Source organism: Canis lupus, chromosome 22, assembly GCF_048164855.1.
Source record: "Canis lupus baileyi chromosome 22, mCanLup2.hap1, whole genome shotgun sequence".
Classification (NCBI taxonomy): domain Eukaryota; kingdom Metazoa; phylum Chordata; class Mammalia; order Carnivora; family Canidae; genus Canis; species Canis lupus.
In genome coordinates this window covers 44,463,736-44,489,813 of record NC_132859.1, presented here as the reverse complement: position 1 = coordinate 44,489,813, position 26,078 = coordinate 44,463,736, and the positions used below count along the sequence as shown (strand labels likewise).

The following is a 26,078-nucleotide window of genomic DNA, read 5'->3' as shown; positions in this document are numbered from 1 at the left end:
TGCAGAAAAATCAGAAAAAAGGAAGATATCCACACCTACATTTAATTTTCCTAAACCGGTAGTAGGAGGGGAGGTGGGTGGGGGGAAGGGGTGACTGGGTGATAGGCACTGAGGGGGGCACTTGATGGGACGAGCACTGGGTGTTATACTATATGTTGGCAAATCGAACTCCAATAAAAATATATACAAAAAAAATTTTCCTAAGCCAAGTTTGCTTTTTTTTTTTTTAAGATTTTATTTATTTATTCATGAGACAGAGAGGCAGAGACACAGGCGGAGGGAGAAGCAGGCTTCATGCAGGGAGCCTGACGTGGGACTCGATCCCAGGACTCCAGGATCATGCCCTGAGCTGAAGGCAGACACTCAATTGCTGAGCCAGCCGGGCATCCCCCAAGTTTGTTTCTGAGGTGAGTACAAACACATCAACAGCAGGCATATCCATACTCTGGTGAAAATAAGCACTTTTCTCCTCAGGGCTCTTGAGAATCTATTTGCTTAAAAATCAAAGTCCATCAAACTTTTCTTCAGATATAAACACAAAAATCAGCCTTTAAAAAATCTTAACCTCAGCTAAATCAGTTACTTATTAAACTGGAGGCTGGATCACTCCTTACTTTCAAATTTTGACAAACAAATTTCTGTGATATCTACCCGGCTAGGGACTATAGTTCAAAATATTTCTTTTCCCTCCTTACAGCTTTCCACTCATCTTACAAAGAATTTGTACTACCTTTGATATAATCAGAAGAATTATTTAACTGGTAACATATCCCAAGATGAATCTAAAAAATTTCAGACAGATAAAATAAATTAGCCTGAATTATAATGTCTTTTTCATTCCCTAATTTCTGATTTTTTAGAAAAGATTTTATTTATTTATTCATGAGAGACACAGAAAGAGAGAGGCAGAGACCTAGGCAGAGAGAGAAGCAGGCTTCCTGCAGGGAGCCTTATATGGGACTCGATCCCAGGACCCCGGGGATCACACCCTGAGCTGAAGGCAGACGCTCAACCGCTGAGCCACCCAGGTGTCTCTCAAAACTACTCATTTAGAAAAATATACATAGGCCTGGATGATTTCAATAGTTCAGTACTAATGAACATAGATTTAGGCTGGGTGGGATAAAAAACTAGTTTGCTAGTTTTATATGAAAAAAAATAAAATATTGGAATTTATACACAATGCATCTTTAGAAAGAAAGCATATTTTCTTCAGGACTTTTGCAAAGAAAAAGGCTTATTTCTGAGAAAAATCCCATGTTTACTTGGAGAAAAATCTGTGTTGTGGCTGCCAACTTTAAAGAATGAACAGATATTCTGGTGCTGTTTCATTGGAGACCAGATTTGAATTTAGGCTTGTCTCTATTTTCCTATGTTACAATGAATTTCATTATTATATGTACTAAATCAAAAGTTTTTCTTTCCCTGAAACACTTGTCTCTAGTGCTTACCTCTCAAACTGATGAGTTTTCGCCGATTTCTGTGTTATGATGTAATTTATTCAGCTGACAAACACCTAGATCAAAGAAAACTCACGATTCAAAAATCCAAGACTGTACTTAGAGAAGAAAATGTGGGCTGATATCTTTGTAGAAAATGTCAGATATTAGTTCTGTGGCCTGCAAGTGGGGTAATACTGCTTTGACAAGATAAAATAGCTTTGACACTAAGGCGAAAAAAAATCAATGGATTTTATTATATTTAAATTAAATATTTCCAGTCAACAAAGGGAAGATGGACAAAGGCAGAAGATATATGACATATTGAGGAAAAGATTTGCAACATCTAAGACAGACAAGGGATTTATACCTTGAAATGTCAGAAACTCCTGCAAATCCACAAGAAAAAGTAAAAAATCTCCTTCTGTTCTTTGCTCAACTGAAAAATGGACAAAGGACACAAGCAGGAAGTCACTGAATAGTAAATCCCAAATGTCTACTGAGTATATATATATATATATATATGCTCAGTATATATATACTCAGTATATATTTGAAGAGATGCTCAAAATCATCAGTAAAGAGGGAAATGCAAATTAAAATAACAAATCACTCCTCACTTATTAGACTGGCAAACATCAGAAGGATGGTGTAACCTTAAAAAAATAAAAGTGCCAGTTATTTCATCAGGAAAAATGGGCTTACTTGGGAATAGCAGAGAATTGTAATCAGAAACAACTATGCTGCCACAAAACCCATAAGCAAGTCTGCAAAACACAGGAGAGAACCACTCTTAAAGAGGAAACGGGGGTGTTGGAGAGGATGTTACACACCAAAAAGCCAGTGGATGGGATCCCTGGGTGGTGCAGCGGTTTGGCGCCTGCCTTTGGCCCAGGGCGCGATCCTGGAGACCTGGGATCGAATCCCACGTCGGGCTCCCGGGGCATGAGCCTGCTTCTCCCTCTGCCTATGTCTCTGCCTCTCTCTCTCTCTCTCTGTGACTATCATAAATAAATAAAAATTAAAAAAAAAAAAAAAAAAAGCCAGTGGAAGAAACTGGGAGTTTGAAGGACAGTGGCTTTTGATTGGCTGAGTTGTGGCTGTCTCTCATTGGCTGGGCTCTTGGGGGGTGCTGCTGAAGAGGGCTTCCTCCTCCTGCTGGCATAGTAAAGCAGTAGCTAAAGTAGTAGCCAAGGGTAAGGTCTTCCTCTATCTAGGGAGTCTGCAAATGACAAGGGGTAGGGTGTGAGCGCTCCCCCTGCTGGCCTCTGCACTTTATTCTAAATGAGTTTCCTTTGATCAGTTTTCACAGAGGAAATGCCAAGGACTTTATATAAGGGGCTAGAGATACCTTTGAGCATTCTAGCTGGGGGCATAGATTGGCATAGCCAACATTAGGAGGAACCCAGCACTCCAATCAAACTAGTTATGCACACATAGTAGAAATCCTACTCTTGGATACATAAGCCCACATAATTCTCTCCATATAGAATCCCCCAAATCCTCATCCAAAGGGCCATGGATGAGGACGTTTTGTGCAGTGTCGTTTGCATTAATAGGGAACTCGACTCCACCCAAGTGTCACTCACTGGGAGCCTGGATTGTAAAATGTGGGGTTGGCATACTACTGAGTATGATGAAGCAGTGAGAAGCAAACAACTAGATCAGGAGTTCCCAAATGTTCTCACTACACGGCACACTTAGAATCTCAATAATTTTTTCATGGAACTTGTAGGCCATAAGTAATGGCTAACAAGTCTGTGTATTAGGTAATTAGGTCCAAACAGCTTAATATATATGTATGTTCTAACAACTTAGAAAATAATATCTGAAGAAAATAATGCACATAAGTTGGAGGAGAAAATAATATTTCACTTCATTCTTAAATAACCAGAATAACTACTAAGAGGATGTGTGTGCCTGTTGAGCACTGCCCAACTTCTCAAATGTTGGCATAGGATTGGATAATGCTGTCTTTATCTTCTATTTCACCCTGATTTCCCTGCAGTACTTGCTTCTCGCTACAACTGCTGATGCCACAGCTCTGCAAAGATAGATGACATTATATTATAAAAAAGAATGTAGCACAAGCTAATGCTGGAGCTGTGGACTACCTCAAATTAGCAGTTCACATGGCACCCTCTGGGAACCACAGAATTAGGTATACCTATGGCAATATGAATGAACCATAAAAACAGTGCCAAATTTTAGAAAGTACTGGAAAACTAAGGCCCAAGAGGCTCCACTGAGTCTGTTCTTGCTGAGATTTCAATGACCTGCCTCCTACTGCTGACCCAGGGGACAGGTTCCCATGTAGCATTTAATCCTGTTGAGCCTCTCAGAAGGGGTCTTCCATCAGCTTCCACTAATCCCTTCTCTCATGATCTCTTCCTCATCTTTGACTTGTCCCTTCCAGTGCCCTTTGGTAGCCTCCATTTGTCCCCCTCTGAGCCCTTTCTGCACCAGGTAGCCCACTCCTATTGGGAGCTGATAACTCACAAATCATTGTCTTTGGTCCAGAGCTCTTTCTTGAGTGGGGGGGTCACGTATCTAACTGTCTGTTCAATGTCTCCACTCAGACATCCCTCAGGTACCTGAGACCTACTATGTCCTGACTAAGCTCCCCATCTTCCCCACTCCCCCAGCTGCTTCTCCCCTCGTGTTTCCCAACTCAGAGAATGGAACCACTCTCCATCTGGTGGTGGCCTGTGGCAGATTGCATCAGTGGCCTCCGTTCCTTACCCTCCCTGCATCCACACCTTTGCCCTGGCCTCATCCCCACCATTTGACTTTGGCTGTCCCTGAGACTTTGACTGGTGGCACAGAGGAGGAAGTGCAGTATGCCAGTTCTGAACTAGGCCTTCGGAGGCCTCACATGTTTGCCATTGTCCTACCCTACCTGTCCAGGTTTGTCATTGCTTCCATGAGAAGAGCAAAGCATGCCTGGGGTACTCTGCTGGTCCCATGAAGGGAAGAGCAGAGCCATTCCACTGGAACCTAACTTAGATCAGCTGACACCCCCTTCCCTCCCCACTGCTGCCCTGCTGACAAGTGAGGGACACTGCAAGATTACTGTTATAAGCCACCAAGTTGGAAGGCTTAGAATAACAGTTCTAACAGTTAACCAACCACATTACCTAAACCAGAAACCTGGACATTGCCTTTGATTCCTCCCCCCTAGGCCCACATGATGCCCAGAGCTTCCCAAATATCTTAGGACTTCATTTACTAGTCTCCATCCTCAGTAGCTCTGCTCTACCTCGGGCCTCCTACAACCCCATTTTAAAAAAGATTTTATTCTTTTCACAGAAAAGAGAGAGCCAATACAAGCAGGGGGAGCAGCATGCTCCCAGTGGAGCAGGGATCCTGATGCAGGGCTTGATCCCAGGACCCTAGAATCATGACCTGAGCTAAAGGCAGAGACACCTAACCTCCGGAGTCACCCAGGTGTCCCCTGCAATCCCATTTTAACCCATTTTCCCTTCCTGCCTTTGGCCTCTATTCTTCAGACAGCATCCTCCTATTATGCAAATCTGATCACGTGACTTCTTTTCAGGGGGTTGGCTTTGCGCTCAGGCTGGGGTATCATTTAAGGCTTGGATGACCGAAGGAGCCTTGCTGAGGACTGTGGGTAGCCTGGTCACTGGGAAAAGACACCTTCCAGGCAGTTCCTGCTTCATTCTCAAGTTAGGGTAGGGGCTCTTTAGTTGGTTCTGTGCAAGGAGCCAAGTTCAAGCACGGAGCAAAATAAGCAAAAGACTAGCCTCACTCAGGCTGTGGCAGCACTTCCTTGAGGGTTCCCCATAACCATCTCTACTGCTGGGTGTGCTTTTTCAGGGTATCAACAGAGAGGACAACCTGAGAGACATTGGCAACTTGCAATTACAATTTCTGTCTTCATTCCTTGCTAATGGGTTAAGTCATGGGGGTGTAGCTTCCTTATGTAGGCAGACTTCTAGCCTTCTCCGGCCACAGTGGAAGGGCTGTTACATCAAAAGAAAGGATGAGGGCAGCCCTGGTGGCTTAGCGGTTTAGCACCGCCTTCAGCCTAGGGCGAGATCCTGGAGACCCAGGATCAAGTCCCACATCTGGTTCCCTGCATGGAGCCTGCTTGTGTCTCTGCCTCTCTCTCTCTCTCTGTTTCTAATAAATAAATAAAATCTTTAAAAAAAAAAAAAAAAGGAAAGAAAGAAAGAAAGAAAGAAAGAAAGAAAGAAAGAAAGAAAGAAAGAAAGAAGAAAGGAAGGAAGGATGAGTCACCGGAATGGGGTAGGTGCCACAGGCCATAGAGAAAGGTACCCCTGAACAAGACAAGACCTCTCTGTGAGACAACTTGAGAAAGAGCCAGCCGCCTTGGCCTTCATGAGACATTTGTGATTTGCCTCGGGCCTTCTCACAAGACTGTCCAGAAAATTGTCTTGTTTAGTGTTCAACATGCAGATTCTGGAGTCAGACTTACTGGCCTTGGGCCCAGCTCTGCCACTGATCTAGGGACCTGTGGCCACGAGGAGCATCTGGGCTCCAAGCAGCTCCAGTTCAGTAAGAGAGCCAGCCGGGTAATCAGACCACTGCCAAAAGCATGAGAGGGGCTCTGAAAAAGAACGAGAGGGGCACGAGAGGGGCTCTTCTGCTTGGAAGGCCCTGGGAGGAGCATCTCACCCGGGAGAGCTTCTGGGAAGAAGTCAGTCCTAGGGCTGAGCATGACACACCCAGGTGGAATGTGGGGGAGAGAAGGTGTCCTGGGCTCCAGGGGGAAGGGAAGTGCGTCTGATTGTGTTTCTCATGCCCCCTTCGCCATGTCTGGCACACAGTGCACTACCCAGACTAGCTGGCCAAGTGCTGAGTGCGCCTTTCTGTCCAGAGCAGAGAATCTCCTGACTTTTTTTTTTTAAGATTTTATTTATTTATTCATGAGAGACACAGAGAGAGAGAGAGAGAGAGAGAGAGGCAGAGACACAGGCAGAGGGAGAAGCAGGCCCCACGCAGGGAGCCCGACGTGGGACTCGTGGGACTCGATCCCGGGCCTCCAGGATCGCGCCCTGGGCTGAAGGCGGCGCTTAAACCGCGGCTGCCCAGAACTCTCCTGATTTTAAATACAGAGGTGAGATGCGACACGTGTCGGAGCTGGGTGATCATTCAGATTTGCTGGGACAGGACAGGGCCCTTTGGAGCCCAGTACCTGCAGCCCAGGTACAGCTGTCTGTGACCTCCGTGGCACCCCCGCGAGCGGACCGCGGCCTCGCTACCAGAGTCAGGGCGGCCGGAGAGACGGGCAGGGACAAGCCCCCTGAGAGGTGGACTATCTGGCCCAGCCGTCCGGTGCAGAGAGCCTTGCGGACGGGAGGAGGGCCGCGGGGTCGGGAGGGGCGGCAGGGGGGCCCGTGCGGTCGCTCGGCGCGGGGCGCGTCGCCGCCGCGTCCCCCCGGCAGGCGGCGCCAGAGCCGGGCCGGCGGGGACTGGGGGCGGGGACTCGGGGACTCGGGGCGGGGACTCGGGGACTCGGGCGGGGACTCGGGGCGGGGACTCGGGGACTCGGGGCGGGGCGGGGCGGGGCGGGGACTCGGGGACTCGGGCGGGGACTCGGGGCGGGGACTCGGGGACTCGGGCGGGGACTCGGGGCGGGGCGGGGCGGGCCCGGCGTCCGCGGGCGCTGGGGCGCGGCGACACGGTCTGCGCGGGGCGGGCGGACCGTCGCGGCCATGGCGGAGCGCGGCGGCCGGCGCTGCTGCCTGGGCTGGGACTTCAGCACGCAGCAGGTGGGAGCGCGGCGGGGAGCCCCGGGCCGAGCCGCGAGAGCCCCCCCCCCGGGCGGCCGCGACCGGAACCGCCCCCGGGGCGCGGAGCGGGCAGCGCGGCCGGCGGGGCCAGGGCTCGCGGGGGAGGGGGGCGCTGAGCGTCGGCCGCCCGGGCCCGGGGAGCGCAGCCGGCACCGCGACCCGAGCCGCGGCCCGAGACCTCGGCGGAAGGGGCGCGATGGACGCCTGGACTTCGTTCCCCGCCGCGCTGAGCGGCTCCCGGGGTTCGCAGGCGGGCAGCAGAGTCCAGACGTGCCTTCAGACTGGGTGGGGGGCTGCCAAGGGCTCCCTTTCCTCACCCTGGGAAATCAGCGCAGGTGCATCCAACCCCTCTGCCCCACGGGCCAGGGAGGCAGGCAGAAAGTCTGGTGGGACTGCACAAGCCCAGTTGCCTTGCTGGGTCTCCGCGCCCGTGTCTGAGACAGGAGCTGCACCCCTGAGTTTGGAGGTCGGCTCCGTCCGGACCTGTACGTCTCTGGACTTGATCATGGCCCGGGAACAGCCCAGGGGCCCTGTCTGGTCTCTCAGGTCCCTGCAGACCGGGCCCCCAGACACATCTCCAAATGCTGCTTGTCTGTCATTCCATCCCCTGGAGGACTTACGCCGGCCTCCTTGCCGGGTTCAAGAATCAGCTCGTCTTCGAGCGTCTGCTCCTAGAGGGTCTTGGCTTTGGTTGTTTAGGGGGCACGGAAAGATTTCTTGAGCTGTATGGGTGTTTCTACTTTGCCTCAGCCTTTTCATGTTACCCACTCTTTGGGTATGTTCCCAGATGAGGCCTCTGTAGCCATGGTTACAGTGATGCACCCCAAGCAAGGCTGAGCCACCCACTCAGGTGATGGGCCTCACTCACCTGGTGATGTTCCTACCCCTGGACCAGCGTAGAAGCTGAGGAAAATACACCATTTTTAAAAATGCCTTCCAGGTGAAAGTTGTTGCTGTTGATGCAGAGCTGAATGTGTTCTATGAGGACAGTGTGCATTTTGACAGAGACCTTCTAGAATTTGGGTATGTACCTAGTGTGTATGTGTGGTGGGGTTGGTTTTGGGGTCCTCCCTCAACCGTTTACATTCATAAACTGCACTATTCTGGTGTGCTATTTTTATTTATAAGAAATACATATTCAGTCATTCAGATGGCCAGAATATATTTGGTTTGGTCTTCACAGTTCCTGACTCACAGCCCCCCAAACTCTTGGAATTTCCTAAGTGTTGAGAGTCCTAAAGGTGTCTTTTGTTATGTTAATGGAAATGACTTTTAGACTCTACCCGAGGGTAGGGGCTGGTTGCCAAGACCAACCATGTGATTAGAGACTTGGAATTTTCAGCTGGAGGTTGCAAGGCCAATGGCCAGTGGCTTAGTCAATCGTGACTATGTAACAAAGTCTTCATAAGAACCCAAAAAGACTGGGTTCAGAGAGCTGGGTTGGTGAACACATGGAGATTGGGCAGAGTGGCGTGCCTGGAAAGGAGATGGAAGCTCCTTGCCTTTTCCCCATACCTTGCCCTATATATCTCTTCGTCTGGCTGTCGATTCCTGTCCTTTATCCTGTCTTTTAATAAACTGGTAAACCTAAGTATGTGTTTTCCCTGAGTTCTGTGAACTGCTCAAGCGAATCAAAAGAACCTAAGACCATTGGAACCAACAATTTGTAGCTGGTTAGTCAGAAGCACAGGTAACAGCTTGCACCCGGCATCTGAAGTGGGTAGGGAAGGGCAGCCTTGAAGGTCTGGACCCATAACCAGTGGAACTTGATGCTGTCTCTGGGTAGATAGTGTCAGACCATTTGCTGATGGCCCAGAATTGCTTGGTGGTATGTGTAGCAGAACCACCATCCTCTCCTATCCCCCACCACATTTGAATTGCGTCCAAGAACCTAGGAGTTACTGTCTGTAGATCTGGCTTCATCAAACTACAGGACTCATGGTCTTGGTAGACCTCTCAAGCACCCTTTTCTTCTGGAATGTGTTCTCCAATTCTTTCCCAATTCCATGTACTCATGCATCCATACATGCAATAGGTATCAATTGAAACTTGCTTTGGGTCAGGCACCATGCTGGGTACTGAGATTTGATGGTGAGTGGAACAGAGACATGGGTCCTTACTCTCCCAGAGCTTTCCGTTGAATAGGGGAGACTGATATCAATCAAGGCATTTCACAAAAGAATATTTGATTATAGACTCAGAGAAGGCCATTAAAGAAAAGGAACTCACTTCTCCAAATGTTGATTATAAAGGAAGGTGACCCAGCCTTGGAGGCTGGTCAGGAAGGGTCCCTAAGGAAGTAGTGCTTAAGCCAAGATCTGAGTGAGTGGGATTCACCAGGTGATGGAAGGGAGAGAGCATTCCAGGCAGAAGGAGCAGAGTGTGCAAAGGCCCTGTAGGATGAAAGAGCACTGCTTATTCAGGGAATTGAAGACCAGTTTGGCTGGGGAACAGAGAGGGTGGTGGAGGCTGGGCTAGACCACATAGGCTTTGGTACACAGTTTGCCTAAAGTCTATGAACAGCCACTGAAGGGCCATGGGGATAGGGGTAAGGTGTGAGTGACATGGTTGACACAGTTGTATTTGTGTTTTGAAAAGCTCTGTCTGGGTACAGCGAGAGAGCATTTGGGGGTTGGTCAGAGTGCATGTTGGGAGACCATGGAGGTTTTTCAAGATCATCTGGATGGGAAATGATAGTATCTTGGAGAGGTGGGTGATAAAATTGCCAGGGCCTGGGGCAGAATTGAATGTGAGGTGTGAAGGTAAGGTTTCTGGCTGGCCTTGTGGATGGATGGTAGATTGTGGAAGAGACTTGGTTTTGGGAAGAAAGATCATAAATTTAGCTGTTGTATATTTTGTATTAGTTTGGGAGTGCTGCCAGAAAAAAATACTACAGATTACGTGTCTTAAACAACAGAAATTTATTTTCCTACAATTCTGGAGATGCCGACAGGGTCAGGTTCCTCCGAAACATCTTTCCTTGGTTTGCAGATGGCTGCCTTGCTGCCAGTCACATGGTCATCCTCTGCCCGTTGCATCCCTGGTGTCTCCATCATGTTATTTGTTTTCTAACCTACTTTTACAAGGACACCAGTGATACAGGATTAGGGTCCCTAAGCGGGGAGCCTGACACAGGGCTTGATCCTGGAGTCAAAAGCAGATGCTTAACCGACTAAACCACCCAGGCGCCCCTTTTTGTTTCTCTTGAGACTTCTTTGACTCATGTGTTATTTAGAAAGGTATTGCTTGGGACACCTGGGTGGCTCAGTGGTTGAGGGTCGGCCTTTGGCTCAGGGTGTGATCCCAGAGGTCCGGGATCAAGTCCCACATCAGGCTCCCTGCATGGAGCCTGCTTCTCCTTCCTCTGCCTGTGTCTCTGCCTCTCTCTCTCTCTGTGTGTCTCTCATGAATAAATAAATAAAATCTTAAAAAAAAAAAAAAAAGAAAGATATTGCTTAATCTTCACATCTTCCAGTTACCTTTCTGTTCTGGATTTTTACTTTAATTTCACATTATAGTATGAAAACACATTTCATATAATTTCTGTTCTTTTAAATTTTTAAATTCTGCCTCACTCTCTCTTTTGACTCAATGAGTCCATCAATCCTCTCCATTAGGAAAAAAAAAAGATATCCATACCCAAAATACAGTAGTGTTTAGTATTGCTTTTTTACCCAGTTACATTTTTAAGATCTTTCAACTGTATTCAGATCTAGTTTATTCCTCCCCCACTGTTCTTTTTAGAGTTTTATTGAGATATAATTGATACACCGTGAACTGCACACATGTAATGTGTACAGCTTTGTAAGTTTTGACATAGATATTCCTTTATGAATCCATGCCCAGAATCAAGATAATAAACATTTCTATACCCCAAAAGTTTTCTCATGCCCCTTTGAGTGTATTCCTCTTCCTCAGATGAGCCCCCAGCAATCACTGATACATTTTCTATCATTATGGATTAGTTTATGCTTTCTAGAATTTTATATAAAGGAAATAATAATTATATATTCTTTTTTATCTGACTTTTAAAACTTAGTATAATCATTTTGAGATTCACCTATGTTGTTATATGTATCAGTAATTTGTTCTATTTTATTGCTCAGTAGTATTCCATTGTGTGAATGGACCACAATTAGTTTATCCATCATCTGATGAGGGATATTTGGATGGATTCCATTTTTTCATTATTATAAAGAAACTGTGAAACTTACATACAAGTCTTGGTGTCAACATAAACTTTCATTTGTGTTGGAAATGAAATACTTAGGAATGGTTAAGTTGTATGGTAGGTTTTTTAAAAACTGCCATATTCTTTTCTGAAGTGGTTATTTTAACACCTGATATTAAGCATTGCATCTACTTGGTACATAATTTGAGAGGAACAAAAGGCATATTGTGAAGTCTTAATCTCTCTGATCTCATGTCTTCCCTCCTGCCCTCCTAACTTTCATTAGTTTTTTGTGTATCCTTCCAGTGTTTTATATCAAAACATAAGCAGATGTATCTTTATTTTCTCCCTTATTTACACTCAAAAAGTTCATTGTACACATCATTGTGTACTTTGCTTTATTCATTTCACAATAATTGGGCTGTGTTTCCACATCAGTACATAGAGCTTCTGTGTTTGTTTTTTTAGAGGGAGAGAGCATGTGCATGCATGAGCTCAAGTAGGGGGAAGGGTGGAGGAGAGGGGGAGAGAGAGAATCTTAAGCAGGCTCCCTGCTGAGCACAGAGCCCTATGCCAGGCTGGATCTCAGGATCCTGAGATTATGACCTGAGCTGAAACCAAGAGTGAGTTGCCTAATGGACTGAGCCACCCAGGTGCACCCCCTGTGTTATTTTTATAGGATGCATAGAATTCCATTGTGTAGTTGGAATTGATGGATGCTGGGTTGTTTGCAGTGAAAAACGATGTGAGTTACCTAACTTATGGCATTACAGACATGTGCCAATTTATTTGTGAGATAGAAGTTTGGAAATGGGGGGGTGCCTGTGTGGCTCAGTCTGTTGGGTGTCCAACTCTTGGTTTTGGCTTAGGTTGTGATCTCATGGGTCATGGGGTCAGGCCCCAATGCAGGCTCCACGCTCAGCAGGAAATATGCTTGAAGATTCTTTCCTTCTGCCCCACCCCCACTCGAATGTGTATGCGTGTGTGCTCTCTCAAATAAATATTTTTTAAAAAGTTTGGAAAAAGGATTGCTGGATCAAAGAATAAATAGATTTGTAAGTTTGGAAGGTATGGCCAGATTGGCTCCCATAGGGATTGTATTGATTTACACCCCACCAGCAATGCATGTGAGTGCCTTTTTCCCACAGCACTGCAATGCAGTGTGGTTGTTAGAAGGGTTGAACTTTTTTCCTGTGAAGTTGTTTTTCATGACCTTTGCCCATTTTTCTCTTGGATTGATTATTTCTAGGTGCTCTTCATATATTAGAAGAATGATCTCTTTGTTGTTAAATGAATTGCAAATATGTTTCTCAGATTTTTGTTTGTTTTTGATTTGCATATGGGTGGTGGCCATACCCGTATTTTGTTTCCTGCCTCCTGACTTCTCAGCCTTTCCTGTTGCTTCCAGATTTTGAGTCACAGTTTAAAAGGCCTTCCTCATTCTGAGATTGTGAAGGGATTCACCTGTGTTTTCTTCTAGTTCCTTTAAGACTTCAGTTTTCTTATGTAAAAATATTTGGAGATTATCTAGGTGCATGGCATAACGTTTAGATCCAGCTTCAGTTTTTTATCAATGACTCTAATTTTTTTTAAGATCTTAATTATTTATTTGATAGAGGGAGAGAGAGAGAGCAAGCACAAGAGGGAACGGCAGGCAGAGGGAGAGGGAGAAGCAGGTTCTCTGCAGAGCAGGGAGCCCTAATAGGGACTTGATCCTGGAAACCTGGGGTCACAACCTGAGCTGAAAGCAAACCGACTGAACCACCCAGGCACCCTTCCAATTGTTTTAATGCCATTTTCCTAGAATCCTGTCTTTACCTCACTGATTTGAGACACCAACTTTATATGCTAATTTCTGTGTGTGGTTAGGTGGATTTCTGGGCATTTTCTTTTGTTACATTAGTTGGGGTCTGTTCATGAGCCAGTAATGTGTTATTTTAGTTATTCCAGCTTTATAATAAGATTTAATATCTAAAATTGTTGGTTCCCTCTGACGGTTCTACATTCAATTTCCATGGCTTTTTTTTTTTTTTTTTTTTTATGTACTTTAGAATCAGCTTTTCAGGTTCCAGAAAGAAAAATTGTTAATATTTTTATTGAGATTGTGTTACATTTCTAAATTAACTTGCAGAGAATTGGCAACTTTATGAGATTGAGTCTTCTTTTTTTTATTTTTTTTATTATTTTTTTTTAGATTGAGTCTTCTTATCAAAGCACCTGTTTTGTCTTTGCATTTGTTCAAGGCTTATTTTGAATACTTCACATGTGTTTTGATATGTTTGACATGTGGATTGTGCACAGAAATAACCATAATTCCCCAGCCCTTCCTATACCCAGACCCTTTGCAGTGGGGCTTGGAAGCTCCCTCAGTCAAGAGAGGGGAGTCATTTCCTTACCTGTTGATTTTAACCAGTAGAACGGGAGGAAAGTAACATCAAGCCAGTTCTAAATCTAAGCCTCCAGAAGGCCTTGCTGACTTCTGCTCTCATTCTTGGAACCCTGCCCAGCCACCACATGGCCAAGTTCAGGATGGCTTGCTGGAGAATGAGAGGCATTTACTCCCATACCCCCAGCTAAGCAAGACAAGCAGCGCCGGCCCCAGAAGCAGGACCCTCTAGCTACTGTTAGCCAACCATGGATGCATGAGGCACCCAGCTGAGCCCAGCCTAGTGACCAACAGATTTGCGAGCTAAATGAGCTTAATAGTTTCAAGTCACTTAGCTGTGAAGTGGTTTATAACAAGGCAAAACCACCTAGTACCTATAATTTATTTTAAACTTATTTCTAACTATTGTATCTTCTTATGTAAATAGTGACTTTCGTGGTGATTGACCAGTGATCTGTCAGACTTATTTCCTTCTCCCCCTGGGCATACTCCTGCCTTCCTTGTAGTTTTGTTCAGCCATGTGACTTGAGTCTGATTACCAGCAGAACATAGGAGAAGGTGAACAGGCCTCTCTATGAGACCATACAACCCCTACCCACTGTGATCCTCTGCCCTGTGTCTTCCTTGGCCCTGTGGCTGGATGTAGTGTCCAGGGCAGCCTTAGAAACCACTTGGAAGGGATCCCTGGGTGGCTATGCAGTTTGGCACCTGCCTTCGGCCCAGGGCGTGGTCCTGGAGTCCCGGGATTGAGTCTCGCATCAGGCTCCCTGCATGGAGCCTGCTTCTCCCTCTGCCTGTGTCTCTGCCTCTGTGTGTGTGTGTGTGTGTGTGTCTCATGAATAAATAAAATCTTTTAAAAAATAAAAAAAGAAACCATTTGGAAGATGAGAACAGCCACTGTCCCCCTGGGTCCCTGATAACTGCAGGAAACAGAACCCACTCCTCACCTGACTCTGCATTCCTGGTCCCCAGCATGCCACTGATGATGCTTTATGTGAGTGAGAAAAAAACCTTCAGCTGTGTCAAGCCATGGAAATTAACTAATACAGGGTGTTCCCCCCCCCCGCCATTGTATCCTTTAAAAAAAAAAAAGCCCTTATTGATATTGAATTCACATTTCAAAAAATTCACTCTTTTAAAATGTATACAGTTCAGTGGTTTTTAATATATTCACAGAACTGTGTCATGATCTCCACTATTTAATTTTAGAACATTTTCATCACCTCAAAAAGAAGCCCCATATTCACTAGCAGTCACTCCCTATGTCCCCTCCTCCAGTCCTGGCAACCACAATGTCGGTGGATTTGCCTATTCTGAACATTTCTTATAAATGAATTTATGTAATATGTGATAAATTTTGACAAGTTTCTTTTACTTACAACGTTTCTAAAGTTTATATTGTAAAACATCAGGACTTCATTTCTTTCTATATTATACTCAGTAATGTTCCTTTGTATGGATGATACCACATTTTGTTTATCCATACATCAGCTGCCAGATATTCCTCTCTTTGGCTATTATGAATAATCCTGCTATGAACATTTGTGTGTGTTATTTTTTTTAAGATTTTTTATTTATTAATTCATGAGAGACACAGAGAGGCAGAGACACAGGCAGAGGGAGAAGCAGGCTCCATGCAGGGGAGCCCTATGCGGGACTTGATCCCGGGGCTCCAGGATCAGGCCCTGAGCCAAAGGCAGGCGCTAAACCCCTGAGCCACCCAGGGATCCCCTCATGTGTGTTATAGACTAACTTGTGTCCCCCTCCCCTCCTGCCCCCTGAAAAATCACATTGAAGTCCTAACTTCCAATGTAGCTGTATTTGGAGATATGACCTTTAGGGAACTAATTAAGGTTAAGTGAGATCGTAAAGGTGAGGCTCTAATCCAATAGAACTGGTGTCCTTATATGAGGAAGATCTCTCTCTGCCCCCCACTCTACCCCCTTCCTGAGTGTGCTCAGAGGAAAGGCCACGGGGGGACACGGTGAGACGGTGGCCATCTGCAAATAGGAAGAGTGCTTTCACCAAAACCCATATTTGCCAGCATCTTGATCATAGGCTTCTTGCTCCCAGAATTGTGATGAGATAAATGCCTGTTTTTTAAACTGCTCCATCTCTGGCATTCGTTACTGCAGCCCAAGCTGACTAATACAGCGTACGAGTTCTATAAGGACGTGTTCTCATTTCCACTGGGTATATACCTGGGAGTGGAATGAATGGGTCCTGTGGTCACTCTATGTTCAACACTTGGAGGAACTTTTCCTTTTTTTTCTTTTTTTAAAGATTTTATTTATCCATGAGAGACAGAAAGAGAGGCAGAGACACAGGCAGAGGGAGAAGCGGGCTCCCTGTGGGGAACCCAATGCAGGGCTTCATCCTAGGACCCTGGGATCATGACCTGAGCCAAAGGCAGATACTCAACCACTGAGCCACCCAGGTGCCCCCAGACAGACTTTTCCAAAGCAGCCATACCATTTTATATTCTCACTAGTGCTGTAGGAGGGTTGCAATTTCTCCATGTCTTTTCCAACATTAGTTTTTTACTATTTTTCTGATTATAGATTATATCTATGTTAATGGGTATGAAGCAGCAGCTCCTTGTGGTTTTGATTTGCATCTTTCTTTTTTTTATTTTTATGTTTTTAGTTTTGATTTTTGATTTTCATCTTTCTAATGACTAGTGATGTTGAGTATGTTTGGCCATTTGTGTATCTTCTTTAGAGAAATGTCTACTTGGATTCTTTGTCCATTTTTCAACTGCTTTATTTGTCTTTTTGTTACTGAGTTGTACGACTATCTTTAGATAGTCTGGATACAAGTCTCTTATCAGACATAGGATTTCAAAACTTTTTTCCCATTTCTGTGGGTTATCTTTGCACTTTCTTGATGGGCCTTTGAAACAAGTTTTAAATTTTGATTGTCTGTTTAATCTGTTTCTTTTGTTTCTTGTACTTTCAGTACAGTATTTTAGGTTTTGGTGTTGATTTTATATTTCATAAAAAGAATTGGAAAATTCCAAGCTGCCCAGGAACAATTTGAATAATATTAGAAATACTTGTTCTTTAAAGATTTGAGAGTAATCTTCTGTGAAACCATTTGGACCTGGTGCTTTGGCAGGTATGGGAGAGCTTTAGACTTCTTCCTAGCAGGAATTGCCAATTTTAAGTTGTTAAATACACGGTGGACTGTTTGGTTGCAATTATCACGTGTTTTGTAGAAGCAACATTTTTTTCTGATAGTTTTTATTATTCATGGGAAAGTGTGCTGCTCTTTTTCTTTTTTCCCAGTAGTATCTTGTAAAAATACTGGTATTATTGAATATAATTTGTGTACCAAAGAAAGGACATCTGTTAAAATGTACAGTTCAGTGCGCTTTGATAGAGGAAGACCTATAGCTGAGAAAGTACCACCAAAATGAAGATACAGACCATCTACGTCACTCCCAAAAGATACTTTTTTTTTTTTTTAATTAACGAGGGGGGGCGACAGAGACACAGGCAGAGGGAGAAGCAGGCTCCATGAGGGGAGCCCTATATGGGACTTGATCCTGGGACCCTGGGATCGTGACCTGAGCCAAAGGCAGATGCTCACCCACTGAGCCACCCAGGTCCCCCTCCCGAAAGATTCTTTGTGCCCCTTTGTATCCCATCCTTTCCTCCCTACTGGACTTGGGAAACCACTGACCTGCTTTTTCACAATAGGTGGATTTGCACTTTCTAGCATGTTATATACATGGCATCATGTAGCGTGCACTCTTGTGTCTAGCTTCCTTCACTCAGTGTGATCATTGGAGTGTCATCTCTGTTGGTATGTGTATTAGTGGTTCACTTTTTTGTTATTCTGTAATATTCCAACACACACACACACCACAATTTATCCATTCATTCTAGGTTTCTGTTGTCACAAATAAGGCTTTTATGGAAACTTGTATACAAACCTGCCTATGAACTTACACTTTCATTTCTTTTGACAGGATAATTAGGAATAGAATGTCTGGGTCACATGGTTATCTAATAGTATCTTGCTATGGATTCTGAGTCTGCTTTTTTTGTTTTGTTTTTACTTCATCATTGAAAAGGTTGGGTTTTGTCAAGTGAGTTATTTGCATGAGGGTCTTATAGGGAGGACGAGAGTGGGGAGAAGGGTTCAGGCAACTTTCCAGGCTTGCAATCCAAGGACTTCCTGGTCTGATAGCCAAGAACTTTTCCTGCAGATGCAGCACCTCTGTGTAGCACACCACTTCTACCTCTCCAAACCCAGTGGGCTTGGGAGGGTTTTAATCCAACCCTGCACTCCTGGTTTCCTCATGGTTAAGTGATGCCATGCCTGCCTTCCAGGGCGATACCCTTATATTTTTGTTTTTGCTGATGCTTTCTGAGAATTGTCACCCCTGAGCAATTTCTAGAACTTCTCTTTCCATCTTGCCAGTATTGTTCAGTCTCGCTGAGTTTAGAATTCCACCGAGCTTGGGGAAGGGACATTTCTCCCTCCACTGGAGGGATCTAGGGTCTGTCCCCTTTGGGACCCTGCCCAAGGTTCTGTCCAACACTCTCTCTTGTTCTTCTTATAGGACTCAAGGCGGGGTTCATGTTCACGAGGATGGGCTGACAGTGACATCTCCAGTCCTGATGTGGGTCCAGGTAAACACAGAGATCCCTGACCCTCTCTTGTCCCCTGCCTATCTCATGGGCGGACTTGCTGATTTACTGGAAAGCCCTCTGTTGAGACCAGGTCCTCACTGAGAAATGGAGTCTGCACGGTTTCTAGGGCTGGACTGAGCTTCAGCTGGTGTCAGTACTCTTGAGCCGAGAGGACACATGAAAGGCTTCAGGTCTGGTGCTAGAGCACTTGCAAGCCCTGCCAGTAAGTAACCATCTTCAGAATAGCGCCTTTCCCAAACCTTTGCCAAACACTGCAGGAGGCCCTGTGGCTACCCTTGTATCCTGAGATCCAGACACAGCACTGGTGTCCTAGTGTTCAGGCTCAGAAGGACCCCAAGGCAGGCCTGCCTGCTCAGGACTGACAGGAAAGGAAGAACCCTGCTGCCAATTATGGGTGACCCATGGAGCCACGGGACCAGATGTGTGACCAGTATAGACCATCATGATGGGCCTGGGTCTACCCTGGGGGTCCCGAGACCCTGAACCTGGAAGCCAGCAAAGGCAGTGTTCAGAGTGTCTGCCAAAACCGGTTCAGTCCTCCAATACCTGTTTAAGCAATTCCTCTACTAAATTCTTTCGGTTAAGATAACTAGAATAATTTTTAAAATAATTTTTTTTTAACAACTTGATCCTGACTCATACAGGAGGATGGGGGTAAAGGACAGATTTCCACCAGACAGACTAGCTGGGATGTACTTCATAGGGTTGAGCCATACCAAGGGGTGTGGTGGGGGTGACAGGCAAGAGCCAGTGTCTAGAGATCCCAGTGATAATGTCAGGGGTTTCTGATAGGTTGGGACCTTCACTCGGGGTGATGAGCAATGGATAGAGAGCCAGGCTTGGGAGTGGAGCCACATGATTTCTAATTGTGAGCAGCCTCCCAGCATTGGACCTCTTCTAGCTGTGCCCCACTCCCTGCTCGAGGTTTGACCAGGAGGGCCAAGTTGGCAGCCATAGCCAGGACTGTGAAAGGAGCCCTCCCAGCATAGGGTGGGAATGGCGGAGTCGGGTCAGAGCTCCAGTAGCTGCTCTGCCCTCAAGGGAAATGCAGCCTGGAATGAATCCCTAATTCCTGCCCTGAAATCTTTGGGGAGGGTCAGGCTCTGTTGGGCAGTACCATTTATCCCACACCTGGGGTCTTGCAAGAAAGAAGAACGCACCCAGATGGTGGAGGGTGGAATGGGAATTGGGACAAATGGCCACCATCTCTACCTACCCCTTCCAGCCTGGTGCTCCTGGACACGGGGAGCCAACTCCTGGTCCCTCTCTGATGGGGGCCGTCTAGTTTGCTCTTCACTTCTCTGTTGCAGTGAAGGCATGCCACTAGTCCAGTGGGTTGAAATGCAAATAGAAAAAAAACACAATTTGATCCACCTTGGTTTTGCTCTTCCTGAGTGCTTGGGAGTCACAAAGTAGAGAAGCAGAATTTGAGGGCCAGTGGTTTCCGATTCCATTACCCAAACTGTTTTTACCATAGTTCACCTTCTTATTTGATTGGTGCCTACTGTAATGAATTATTCTAATGCTTATACATCCCTGCCACCAGTGCTTTTTCATCCCTGGGGTAATAGCCAGCACTTAGGTTTCAGTGCTGAGGCTTGTGGGTTTGTGTGACTCCGTGGTTAGGATAGTCACCGTGGGCTTTGTGTGACTCCATGGTTAGGATAGTCACCGTGGGCTCCGTTTGTCTTCTCAGGCTTTGGATACCATATTGGAGAGGATGAAGGCGTTGGGCTTCGACTTCTCTCAAGTCCTCGCCCTGTCTGGGGCAGGCCAGGTTTGTCTGTAGCAGCCTCTTTGCGCCTTGTGGGGTGGCTATGGGGTGGGGGTGCAGGGCTCCCCCAGAGGGAGTGCTTGTTCTTGAGAGCCACTGCACACATTCTGTTGTTGGTAAAGACCCCTATGGCACTTCTGCTGTGGAGGGTGTGTAGCTTGCCTCCTTGCTGAAGGACCCGAAGCAGCTGGTACTGTGAAGCATTATACAGAATGGGACGCTGGGTGAGGAGGAACCGGTTAGAGGTCCTCTAATGGGGTGGAGGAAGTGTTTGACGTGCATTTACGATGCCTGCTTGGGAGCACCAAAATTGTTTTTCTGTTTCCTGGAAGTAGAAGCAAAGTCAGAAATTATACTCCTGATAATGGCAGTTTTAGTAGTAGAAGTATTAGTAAAAATAATAACAAATGCTGACTGAGCACTTAGTGGATGCTAGGTGCAGTGTCAAGCGTTTTACATATATTCTTTTTTAAATCTTTTTAGAGAGAAAGCAGGCACTTGCATGAACTGGGGGAAGGGCAGAGGGAGAGGGAGAGAGGATCTCAAGCAGACCTGGCACCAGCGTGACATGGGGCTCATGACCCTGAGATCATGACCTGAGCCAAAACCAAGTCTGCTACTTAACCATCCGTGCCACCCAGGCACCCTTCATTGTATACTATTTAACCTAATCGTTACAGTAATTTTATGAAGTGTTGTTGGGGCACAGTGAGCATGGGAGCTCTGTTCCCTGACTGTGTCCCCAGGCCCACCATTTACAAGCAGTGACCCAGGCACGTCATCTAGCTTTCTGGTGACTCCGTGCCCTCATCTGCCATAGGGTCGATGTGAATAGTGTTAAATACATAGAATAGTGCATAAAAACCTCTTTTAAGTTTTAGCTACACCGTTGCCATTTACATAGGGACACTGAGGCACAGAGGGGTGATGTCACTTACCCAAGGTCACACAGCTGCTGGGAGCAGGAGTCAGGACCCAAGTTGAGTCTTGTTCTCTGAATCAACTTTGTTCCATGCTGGGTTAGCCTGCTTTCACATCCTCGTTAGAGGAATCACTAATTTTTCCGAAGCCACCTCTTCTCCTGTCCCCCACTGAACAGGAATTTAATGCTCCCAGTCCTTGTTAAACAGATTCCCTGGGGGATCTCATCCACTTCTCTTACCTGAACCCCAGGCTGGGACACCCTCTCTCTCCTGAGAGTCCCCCAACCCCATGGCTGGGTGTCCTAAGAACACCTCCAACTTCTCATATGCTCTGTGAATGCTCCAGCCTCCTCCAGGGTCACAATCCACCTATCATCCCTGACCCCACGTCAAAGGGGTCCCTATGTCCTGTTGATTTGTTACATGACTCCTGAATCTACCACCTCTTCTCTAATCCTGCATCTCTTGCGCCAGGCCAAATATTTGTGATTTTTCTCTGCGCTTCTGCTTGGGCCTCCCTGCCTCTCGCATACCTGCTCCATGACTCCCCCAAACCCTTTCCTCCATTCAGCCCTGGCATTGTCACTCCCATGCCAATCCAGAGTTCCCACGCCTCAAAGATAAGCTCCAACCTCCTGAGCACGGACCTTCAGGCCCTCCAGGCTGCCACCTCTCCCTGTAGCTCCCATACCTCCCTCCCGCCTGAAACTCTCCATTCCCCACACCTGCCAGCCTGTCTCACCTGTGGTTGCTCTCTGCATGGAGCACCCCCACACTCATCGCCAGGTACCTTTCCTGCTAATCCTGTCCACTTCTACCAGCTTGTTGGATGCCCCTCCTCTGTGTCCCCACCGTCCTGCCACTGCACATCCACAGGGTTTTGTAATTGTGTGTTTGTGTCTTTTTCTCTGATTCGATTACAATATTGTAGAGAATCGGGACCACACTATCCTATTCATCCATCCCATTGCCTGGCATGATCTAGGTTCCCAATAAATGTTGAATGAATGAATGGGAAAGCGAATGAAGGAGTGAATTTCAGATAAGATTATGAGCAAGATATTTAAATACAGTTTTGGGGATCCCTGGGTGGCGCAGTGGTTTGGCGCCTGCCTTTGGCCCAGGGTGCGATCCTGGAAACACGGGATCGAGTCCCACATCGGGCTCCCGGTGCATGGAGCCTGCTTCTCCCTCTGCCTGTGTCTCTGCCTCTCTCTCTCTGTGTGTGTGATTATCATAAATAAATAAAGAAAAAAATATTTAAAAAATAAATAAATAAATAAATACAGTTTTACAGAGGTACCAAAATTCAGACCAATAATTCTTTCTTGGGCCTTTCCTATAAGTTTTGGGGTGGACAGGGCAGAGTTATCATCTTCTAGAAAGGAAAACCAAGACTCATAAAAGGTGAGGAATTCTGTGACTAAGAAGGTGTTGGGCCTGGCTTGGAGCCCAGTTGTTTGGTGTGTGGTCCAGAGTCTTTCTGTGTCTTCAGGAGGTGATATCGTGTGTGGCTGTGTGAACATGTGCTTGGATTTTCCCTTGACAGCAACATGGAAGTGTCTACTGGAAGACTGGGGCCAGCCAGGTGCTAACAAACCTGTCACCAGACCTCTTGCTACATAAGCAGCTGCAGGTAACCATGGGGAGAAGGGCCCAAGCCCCTGTGGGCCCTGAAATCTGGGGCTTTTGTGCGTTGTCAAGGGTATAGGAACTTGGCTCGGGCGGTAGTGCTGTGAACATGGTCCGCCCAGCCTCCCGAGGGATATACCTGGTGCCTGGACAGAGGGTCAGGTGCTGATAGCCGTCATCCGGGGTCCCTTCCTGTCTGGCACATCCCAGTTTTTCCCTCAGGGATCTCCCCTTGGGGCACGGTGCCTCCTAATGATGCTGGGAAGCAGGCTCTGTCTTCATGTTCCCTGGCTTCAAATGCCCCTGTGAAACTGCACTTGGCTGCAGCTCTAGCCACCCTGGCTGCCCCGCTGCCCTGCTCACCTCCAGTGTTGGCCATGGTGCTCAGGTGTCCTCATCAGAACCTTCCACCCTGAGCTTTCTGGGGAGAGACTCCACCAGGCCAGGGGGAGGTTTAGGCAGGTAGGGCTTGCTGGCTGGTCTTCCAAGGTCGCATCCAGGGAGGAGGTGCCCACACCTGCTGCGATTGGCAGCGTGACCACCAGTGCCAGGGCAGCTCCCAGAGTCAGCAGGCAGAGTTCAAGCCTGTGCCTTTCTTCTCCCTTTCCAGGCTTGTTTCTCCATCAAGGACAGCCCTGTGTGGATGGACTCCAGCACCACAGCTCAGTGCCGCCAGCTGGAGGCCGCCGTGGGCGGGGCCCAGGCTCTCAGCAGCCTCACCGGCTCCCGTGCTTATGAGGTGTGTAGTGCCTGCCAGGGGCTGGGGACTAGGGTTGGCCCCAGAGGAAGATCTGGTTCAGTTGCTGGCTCTGGTCTCTTCTCTCCAGGTGTCTGGGAGCACACAGCCCGTGACTTGCCCCAGTGGGGATCACATGATGCCCTGTGGGTGTCATCGCCCCTACCGAGCCAGGTCTGGGCCCTCTGGTCCCTGGTTCTGCTAAGGGCTTTCCTGCCTCCCTCTGCTGCCCATGAGCAAGGGCGGGCCTCCTGCTGCCCAGTAGGGAGCCGAGGCATGAATGTGACTGTGCCCTGTGTGGGTGATGGTGGCATCTTCACTTCAGCCTCTCACCTGGGGGTAAAAATAGCACTTACACTTTAGGCAGTTTTGAAGCTGAAAGGAGTCAATGTACGTAAAGCACTTAGGCAGTTCCTGGAAAAATATAAATAAATACATGAATGAAAAGAATGCCTTTTCCTGCTGGCTTCAGTCACCATTTCAGGGCTAGCTGCCCTTGGCCCCTCCTTGGGCCACCTGACATAAAAAGAATAGGGGTGGGGAACATTCTTGTGTCTCCTGCACAGGTGCCTTTGGTTCACAAAGTCACTGTGCGGGATGAGGAGCAAGGCTGATCCTCTAAGGGTGTTCAGCAAACATTTCTAGATTTGAGGCCTTTATAAAGCTTTCATGGTGTTAACTAATATCCAGAGCACATGCTCTGTGAGCCTCACTTTCTGGAGATGATCGTTGCACGTAGGATTTTTAAGATTTTGTACTCTTTTTCCAGCGTTTTACAGGAAACCAAATTGCAAAGATTTACCAGCAGAATCCTGAGGCCTACTCACATACAGAGGTTGGTTAAATGTTCCTGTTTAAGTCACAGTTAATTTCTTTATACTACTTTCCGTTAGCATAAATACAGCTCATGTGCGTTGGCCACAAACATTGATTAGCAGATGTTAAAAAAGGTATGTATTCAGTTTGCTTATTTCTCACTGTCAGGCCATTTCCAAAGAAGGGAAAGAATGAAATCATGGGAAAGAGAAGTCAGTCAGGGCCTCTTCTGACCAGGTGGGGCAGAGGTCAGGGGCAGGGTGGGAGCAGTGGGGACCAATGCCACCAGAGTAGGAGATCAGGGTGCCTTTAAGTCTCTGTCTGTTCAGTTTCCTGCCTGGTTAAGTGCAGGATGGCTATCAGGCACTTGATTGGTGTGGGCTCGATGTTTTCTCTGGAAATGTGGAAAGCTGAACCCATGTGTCACCAGCTATGACCCTTCAGGCAGAGCCTGTGTTCCAGTAGCTCAGACTTGTTCTTCATCCACATTTGCTGAAAATCAACACTTAATGCCATGTGAGAGGCAGCTCCACACCGTGGCTAGTGATTTTCATCTCTGAATAATTAGAAAATGATCAGCTTATGTTAAACCAAAGTGCCTTTTTTTTTAAGATTTATTTATTTATTTATTTATGTATGTATGTATGTATGTATGTATTTGACAGAGAAAGAAAGCACAAGCAGGGGGAGTGGCAGGCAGAGGGAGAGGGAGAAGCAGGCTCCCCACTGAACAGAGAGCCCAATGCGAGGCTCCATCCCAGGACCCTGGGATCATGACCTGAGCTGAAGGCAAACACTTAACTGACTGAATCACTCCGGTGCCCCCCAAAGTGTCTTTTTAATCTTGGGAATAACAATATCCAATTTATTATGTGACAACTCAGAGTTCCAGATTACTTTGCATCATTAACCATGTAGATTCCAGAGGTGGAGGGAAGGGCAGAGATGAAAAACCCCCTCCAGATTCTGCGTGTGGAACAAAGGTGGCCTGAGCGGGGACAGGAAGTGTTGGCATTCTCTGCAGTGGTCCAGGGGCCCTGGCACAAGGAAGCACAGACTCTCAGGGGGACATTTGAAATCCATTATCAATTCCTCCAGCTCATGCCTGGGAGCGTGTGGCTTCTGAGGGGCCAACTCTCACTTACATTTGTTCTGAACCCCCGAGAGAGTCTCTCTTGGTTCTGAATCCTGTGGCTACACATCCTACTTCCCTTGTGGCTAGATAGAAAGACCACAGAAACGGAGGATGGAAAACAGGCACCACAGTCCCTGGATTCTGGGTGGAAAAGCCACTTCCCTAAGCATGGCTTTTTCACAAGGCTTGTTTTTTCTCTTTGTCGGACTTGATAGTTTTATGCCCATATATGTCTGTCAGAAACCACAGAGTGAGGTGCTCTCCCAGGATGGCATTTCTTAGCATTCCAGATACTCAGACACTCTGGTATCCAGGATACTCAGTCACTGCCATTGCTAAGGCATCTTGCTCAATGTTTCCTCCCCGAGGAACTCTTCAAAACTCTTCTCGTGTTGTGCATATCACAGTATTCAGTCGCTTATGGAAATGAGTCCTATCTCACTGTGTTTCTTTCTTTCACAGAGAATTTCTTTGGTCAGTAGTTTTGCTGCTTCCTTATTCCTTGGGTCTTACTCCCCTATCGACTACAGTGATGGTAAGCCTTCAGAGTCCCGGGGGGAGATGGGGTGCCTGTTCAGTATGCATGTGGGCTTGTGGGCAGTATAAGCCTCATCCACCTGGGGGGGTG

General features: G+C 46.8%; 1 protein-coding gene across 4 annotated transcripts in view; it reads left to right on the top strand.

Moving 5' to 3' along the window:
- The first annotated feature begins 7,090 nt into the window (after window positions 1-7,090).
- The window catches only part of XYLB (xylulokinase), a 53,251-nt gene continuing 34,263 nt past the window's right edge, over window positions 7,091-26,078 (top strand). For 2 of the 4 annotated variants that reach the window (XR_012015156.1, XM_072793316.1), the window contains exons 1-8: window positions 7,091-7,195; window positions 8,157-8,239; window positions 18,344-18,413; window positions 20,131-20,211; window positions 22,681-22,767; window positions 23,374-23,502; window positions 24,269-24,334; window positions 25,913-25,985. Coding sequence is in view for 3 of the 4 variants with exons in the window: in XM_072793316.1 (XP_072649417.1) it covers window positions 7,139-7,195; window positions 8,157-8,239; window positions 18,344-18,413; window positions 20,131-20,211; window positions 22,681-22,767; window positions 23,374-23,502; window positions 24,269-24,334; window positions 25,913-25,985 (646 nt within the window). In the remaining variant the exon portion in view is untranslated. Of the gene's footprint in view, window positions 7,196-8,156; window positions 8,240-18,343; window positions 18,414-18,505; window positions 18,637-20,130; window positions 20,212-22,680; window positions 22,768-23,373; window positions 23,503-24,268; window positions 24,335-25,912; window positions 25,986-26,078 lie in introns of those variants that run through there. The other 2 variants (XM_072793317.1, XM_072793318.1) reach the window with 2 other exon arrangements.